The 7,274-nt window shown below is 39.4% G+C and overlaps 1 protein-coding gene across 1 annotated transcript; it reads left to right on the top strand.

The window, feature by feature from the left end:
* The first annotated feature begins 1,351 nt into the window (after positions 1 to 1,351).
* LOC121524547 lies at positions 1,352 to 7,074 on the top strand. Its single transcript, XM_041809989.1, has 6 exons — positions 1,352 to 1,564; positions 3,373 to 3,518; positions 3,967 to 4,037; positions 6,531 to 6,704; positions 6,785 to 6,889; positions 6,979 to 7,074. Exons 1-6 carry the CDS (start codon positions 1,445 to 1,447, stop codon positions 7,017 to 7,019), a joined length of 657 nt encoding a protein of 218 aa, XP_041665923.1. The 5' UTR covers positions 1,352 to 1,444; the 3' UTR covers positions 7,020 to 7,074.
* Positions 7,075 to 7,274: the final 200 nt, after the last annotated feature.

Genomic DNA, 7,274 nt, shown 5'->3' with positions numbered 1-7,274 from the left:
CTGACACTTTTTACGTTGTTGTCATGAGATACATACAGAATTGCATTAAGGGTCTCAGGTTGTTTCCATGAGACAAAAAAAAAAAAAAAAACACAACTCATTCACTATGAACTCCATAGAAGACACTCTGAATGCCCCTCTGCACCAAAAAGCTGATAAGAAATCTCTATAAACCAACTCCAGGGTGACTTCTGGCATTATGTACACTCCCCCTCTGTGCGATATCGTCATTTGTAAATTGGTAAACAGTATTGTTTTGTAAAATATAAATGTGTTTACTCAGTTGTGTTTTGCTAATGTTAGTTTGATGAGATGTAAAAATGTTTGCATTACTGTTTTTTTTTTTTGTTTGTTTGTTTGTTTGTTTTTTAGCTTTGGTTAAAGTGTTTCAACATTTTGTAATTTTGTCCTGGACTTTGTGAATGTGTTTTGTAAAATGCAATTTGCTGATGTAGATTTGTTTTTTGAATTTTTTTTTTTTTTTTTTTTGGGTGAATTTAAATGTATTTTAACCATGTTAAGTGTTTCAGACTTTGTAAATTTGTAATTTGTCAATGTAAATTTGTTTCAAGCAATGTGTTTCAGATTTTGTAATGTATCAAAATTTTGTCAATTTTGCTGTCAAATGTAAATGTGTTACGTCATGTGTACAAGTGTTTTGCTAATGAATGTTTTATATTATTATCTGCGTTTTCTTATCTTTGTAAGTGTGTCAGACTTTAGTTTTTGAGTTTTGTACATTTATTTGAAAGTAAAAATGTACTAGCAAATGTGTTTCATAATTTGTTAAAGTGTTTGCTATCATGTAAAAACAATTTTGTTAATGTAAATTTATTTCAAGCTTTGTAGAAGCGTTTCAGACTTTGTAATTTTGTATTGCACTTCTAGGCCACCATAGAACCTTGTCACATTACATTTTTAAAATAAGGAACCTTATCTGGTACCAATTTAGCTCAGTTAGTAGAACAGGCTCTGAGTCCTGTGTATGTGGTCCCGGTCTTGGGACATGTTTGATCTGTCCTGACTCTCTACCCTCATATTTCCTGTCTCTTTTTGGCTGTCCTATCTAATAGACCCCAACAAAATATTCTAAAATAAGGACCCTTACCCAGACATATTAAACATTCTCACTGTCTTGCCTTACCGTGAACTATGACCTGAGTGCAGAATATGTGGGCTGGTAATCAATGATTTTTAGGAAGTCACAGCCCCAAGGTGAGTCCATGAGTCAGTGTTTGTTTTGGCTGGAGTGAGGTGATCATGTAATGATAGTAGCGCTCTGTTTATTTGTGCATTACAAAAACAAACTGTACCAGAACCCCCCCTCCCATGTGTAGATAGTGGATACTGGAAGAACCTTGTAACTGAGCCGTTCATTTCTCTATAAAAGGCTGAATGACTCTGAGAGTCTTTTATCTCCTGGTTTACTCTGAAGCCCAACATCATGGACCTGCGATTCAGCTCTCTTCTCCTGGCAGTGTGCCTGTTCCTGGGAAGCTCGGCTCTGACGCCTGAAGAATGTGAACCCTTGATCAAGCCAAAGCAAATGACTGGAGGTGCAGAGGTAAGCCCTCTGCAGCTTCTTGTCTTAGTCTTTAATAAGTATGTGCATTGAAGATTTTAAGCAGTTTGCAGTGTAATGAAGACTGACCTACAGATTCATAGCATTGGTATTAAATTAAAGGTTTAAAGAATTTAGCTAAACTTCAACTATGGTATAAGGCTAAGCCATCATCAAACGTAGCAAGCTTCATTAAGACTTTGCAAAACTATGCATTAGCTCTGACCGTTGACACATCATCAGGCCAAATGTTTAGTTAAGATTTACGACAATTAAAAGCTAGCTGATTTCAGTCCATGTTCGTTCATGCCTTGCATATGGAAATCAACTGGCAATCTGACTTTTATTTAAAGACCTGTGGTACTTACACACACACACACACACACACACACACATACATATATAAGAAGAGAGAGAATTGGTTCAAATTGACAGTTGAAATTTGATTAAAATTTGTATTTTTATATATTTGTGGTTATTTCATGAACATTTTTACCAATATCTGTTGCACTATAACTAAGGATTACCTACCTAGTAAAGGTGCACTCTATTTTACCTTTGTGAATTTTGCTCCGTCTCCCCTGTACAGACTATTTCTCTGAAATTCATTTATAAGTTTTACAGAGCAAAATAGATTTGAATCTACTGAAAAGATTTGAAAAAATAGATTTTAACAAATTTTTTAATGTTGACTTATAAGATTGATTCAAGTCTACTAATTGTTATAATAACAATAATAGTAATAACTAGGGCTGCAAGCAGCACTGAAGGGCCCTCGCACCCCGGCACATATCGGGGCGTGATGCAAACACCAGTGTGTGGCACTAGTGGGGTGTATGCAAACCCCTTTAGTGTGCTGCTGCACGGTAGGGAGACCAGGGCAATCCTCCTTTGAGCGTCATTACATTTAAAAAAAATCAGCACAGTGCACTTTGTTTATGGGGTAGTACTGCCCCTCAACAGTAGGTGGCAGTATGTCAGAGGTGGATGTTGATATGTAAGGTGATAAAAGAAGGACTATTTATCATGTAAAATCATAAAAATATTGGAATTTTTATTGTGGATGTACTAATGGCATCTTACAGTAGGGGGCGCTATAGCACATCCATGAAATGAACATTGAAATTTGTAGAGAGGCAGACCCTGATCATACATGTGAAATTTGAAGGGCATCAGGTGTTTCATTTGAGAGTTACACCCACTTCCTGTCCAATGGCGAAGGATAAACATGGCCACTGGAGCATCTGTTAATGAGTCATGTCAACATTAGGAGAGCTATTGATGAATTCAGGTGAAAATTAGAGCATTATAGGTTCAACACAGTAAGTATAACACAGAATTGACCCACTTCCTGTCTAATGGCGAAGGATCAAAATGGTGGACATGACCACTGGGGTGTCTGTTAATGGACCATGTCAATGTAGGGACAGATACTGGGGACTTCATGTAAAAATCAGAGCATGATAGGTTCAACACACTAAGACCAATGCAGAAATTACCCATTTGCATCACTTCCTGTTGGCAGTAGGGGGCGCCATGATGACACGTTTTCATGTGGGCGTGTTCAGTGTGACACTGACGTGTTGCCATAACATTCTGAAGATCACTGAATGATCTCCACATCAGTTTTCAGTGTGTAATTGTCCAAAATAATTGAGTTCTTGTGAAATTGGGGCAGAGCTGGTAGACTTCCTGTTGGGATTTTGGCATGGGTCCAAATGGCTTATATATATATAAAAAAAAAAAAAATCTGTATTTCTATTTCTGTAAATAAATAAAATTTCTGAGACTTTTTCACTGGCGTCTTCCAGTTCCATGGTAAGATGCACACCATCATGGGTTACACTGATCATAAGGACCTGAACGCCATCCTGAAGATTATGCAGAGCTCCTGGATGAACGTGACTCAGGGACCAGCAGGCCCAAATGACCTCGCCATGATCCAAAGAAACAGGATGTGAGTATATAACAATCAGTTCATATTCTTTTTCCTGGGTTCTTTCTAGATGCACTGTAAAGCTCTTCCAGCACCAAATGGTGGTGATAATCTACAAATTGATACGATAATCTACAGAATGATTACATCAGTTACTCACATATCACAAACAAGAATATCAAAAAATCTGGGACAGTGGAACGCAACAGCACAAAGACAAGATATTAATGTCTAAACTGACAAAAGGTATTCATAATCCGATGACTGTAGCACATTCCACAAAAGGAGACAGGGAAAAGAGGGGAGGGCAGGGCCTGAGAGGATAGACTCTCCAACTTACTTAATTTCTCTGTCTAGCTTTAAAAGCTGAACTGCTAAGTCACAACAGTTTACAGAGAATCTTTCTAACTCTAAAATCCAACCTGAACCTGTATGAACTCTAAATATTTTACTTTCTCTCTTTTTCCAGGAATGGAACTTGCTATTCCTCGAAAGCCAAAGTATCGATATCTGTTGAGGATGGCGTTGCACATATGGAAAGTAAGCCACGTGATCTGACATGACACTGAAGGTTTAAAATGCTGGTTCTGGAAGTCAGTGAGTCTAAGGATGAATCCCATTTCTATCCCTAAGCCCTTATCTTAGCCCTGCCCCTTGGTTTTGGGCATTCACATCAGGTGAAGTCGTGTCCCAATTCTCTTCTGAATCGAGGGGTAGGGCCAAGGGCTAAGGGCTACATAGCCCTTTAAACAAAGATTTTTCAGGAACACACTTGAAACCAAGGGGTATGATGAATTTCCCCTCCATCCACTGCGTTCAATTGCGAAATGGCACAACAGACTACAAAGGAGACGCATAAATGAAAAAATAATGAAGATAAAAATTAAAAATATTTTCGGCATAATGATTATAGAAAACACAACAGTTGTATTTTCTCATAAATTTAATCTATAGCCACGGAGGATTTAAGTTTATTGTATTTTTGTTATCTACACGTGTAAACGAGTGTTATTAATTGCATAAATAAGTGGAGAAGATCAACGCAGTATGAATGTGATGGTCAAAGCTTTATAGTCACCTCTGATGACGCAGCTGTTTATCAGCAATGTGTGATGATCAACAGCAATCAAGTGGCGTCTCGTTTCTTAAAGGACGGGTTTCACCCCTACCACTTATCAATTTGTTTCAAGGGGCAAGGGGAAGAGGTACACAAAGGTATAAGGGGAAGGGTTAAGGGGTAGAAATGGGATTCACCCTAAGAATGTTGAAACAAAAATGCAACTGAATTGTGTAAATATTTTTGAACAACTCCTTTAAATCTGACCGTGCAGTGTCGGCCATGTAGGCGCCAGATCAGGTCAAGATGTCAGATTTTCTATCTGCTACCTCCACATTTCTGAGAGTTTAAAGGGATACTTCAACGTTTTGGCAAAATCGCCCATTGCCATAATTCTTCTTAATAAAAGGTTTGTTTGCTTTAGTTGTCAGTGCAAGCTGTTTCTAGATCTGGGGGACTGGTATACCAGCTGCTCAGCTAACGCTATGGAGACAGACGGTATTTTTTGCTTCCCCTCATCAAATTCATCAAACATACAATCCAGCAACTCCAAAACGCTCCTGTGGACAAGTTGTGACCTGCACATTCACCACGCTATGAAATAACGTATAATTATGTAACATTACCACACATGAAGCAAATACTCTGAACTACTTTCCGAGTAAACCACTGGGCGGAGTGACACAGTGCACACCTCATCATTGGCTGGACGTAGCAGAAAGTTTGGAAAGTTTGAAAAAGTTTACAGAGTGATGTGCATCATCTTACATAATCATGGTTTATACACGTATTGTAAGATGTTACGGTAACAAGCAGAAGAGTGATGCATAATTTGTTTATACTATAGAATAGTTATACACTATGTGTGATATGCATCAAGATAAGTAACTTAATCGACAGACAACTGCCCATTTGCTCCGGCCGGCCTGGGTCATTTCTTCCAGTTGAGTTTTGGTAGATGGAAAAATGTTTCAATGACTGCAGGATTGGATAGGGCTGCAAAATCCTCCAAGGTGGTGACACACGTTCTTGCACGGTCCTCTTCACCAGAGGCAGATAGGTCAAGCCTTTCAATTGATGGTAGCACCAAATACCAATCAGAACAGCACAGACACTGTTTCTGTAGGTATAGGTTGGCAAGCCCTACATTTACACCACCAATCCATGCTGGCTCTGAGTCTCTCCTCAGCTCCTGGCTGTTCAGCAGCCTCGGTCTCTCTTCTTGCTCTCTCTCCTTCCAAAACCTGCAACTCTTCTTCTGTGTGGGTGTGGGTCTTGGTTGGTTAAAAAAAAGTAGTCCTCGTTGTCCATCACAAAGTCCGCCATGATCAGACCGGCTTCAGTTCAAGTTTTGTTGACGGAAGTACCTGCACTAAATGTGCGCTTTTGAAATCACTCCGCCCAGCAGCCATGTCTGGAGTGTAGTTCCGGCTTTGGATATGCCTCTGAAACAACTTTGTTTCATAATGTTACATGATCGTCTCAAAGCGTGGTAAATGTGCAGGGCACAACTTGTCCACGAGAGCGTTTTGGAGTTGTTGGATTGTGTATTTGATGAGTTTGATGAGGGGAAGCAAAAAATACCGTCTGTCTCCATAGCGTTTGCTGAGCAGCTGGTTTATCATTCCCCCAGATCTAAAAAAAGCTTGCACCAACAACTAAAGCAAAAAGGGATTATGGCAATGGGCGATTTTGCCAAAATGTTGAAGTATCCCTTTAAGGAAGTCATTTTCTAAATCTGGAATCCTTTTTATTCCTGTGCCGTTAGAGCAGGCACGTTGTGTTGTAAAGCTCAGGGTAGCCACAGACAGACTCCACATGTTTCTCTATTTACGGGTCTATGATGAAATTAACATTACGGTCACATCTCTACCATGCAGTGAACTACATCTTTATTTGAGTCTAGGAGCAGGCTGACAGTGTGCTCCAGATAAAGGGACAGCTCGTCCATTCATCTGCATGCTTTCTGTCCTCAGTGGGGAACATCACAACCAAGTCCAATTCCCTGCCAGCCTGTGAGGGATGTATGGTCTCCAGCGTCAACTACACCTTCACAGACCTTCCCAGGACTCTTCAGAAGCTGGGAATGAGCAGCATTCTTGATGAGAACGCAGAGGAGATGAACCATGCTCGTGCTATTTACCTGATGAGTAAGAAAAACAGCTCAAATAAGACAATTATTTCTGTAATATCTCTTTAATTCTCTTTCCCTTTTTTTGTTGGTTTCCAGCCAACAAGTCAACCGTGGAGGAGTCAGACATAGAACAGTTCAAGAAGCAGGCTGGCTGTCTGGGTTTCACAGGAGAACCAGACTTCCACTACAACTCAGAGCACGGTGAGTCGTGTTCAGACGTAGAAGAATGAACTGAAACATAAACGGAGGATTCCAGACAGAACTGAACTCTCTTCTCTTTTTCTCTGCAGAACTCTGTGCTGAGAACGAAGGCGATGAAGTTGAATTTTAAAAGTAAAGATACAAAACTGAGTCTGAAAACCAGATGTGTGGACCTTGTTTTTTTTTTTTTTTTAAATTAAAACATAAGAACGTAGAGGTTGAGGCTGTAGAAACGGATGCTGAGGGAGTTGAAAGAAGAGGTTCACATTAAACATTAATGAATGATGACGGAGTGTCAGACACTGGAAAAACAATTTAAGTCAAACTAAAAAACTGAAGCTAAATATTCACGATGAATCTCACTTTTTTGTAATGTTAAACCAAG

This window comes from Cheilinus undulatus, linkage group 16 (genome assembly GCF_018320785.1).
Source record: "Cheilinus undulatus linkage group 16, ASM1832078v1, whole genome shotgun sequence".
Taxonomy (NCBI): domain Eukaryota; kingdom Metazoa; phylum Chordata; class Actinopteri; order Labriformes; family Labridae; genus Cheilinus; species Cheilinus undulatus.
Note: the sequence above shows the minus strand (reverse complement) of the source record. Positions and strands in the feature narration are given on the sequence as shown.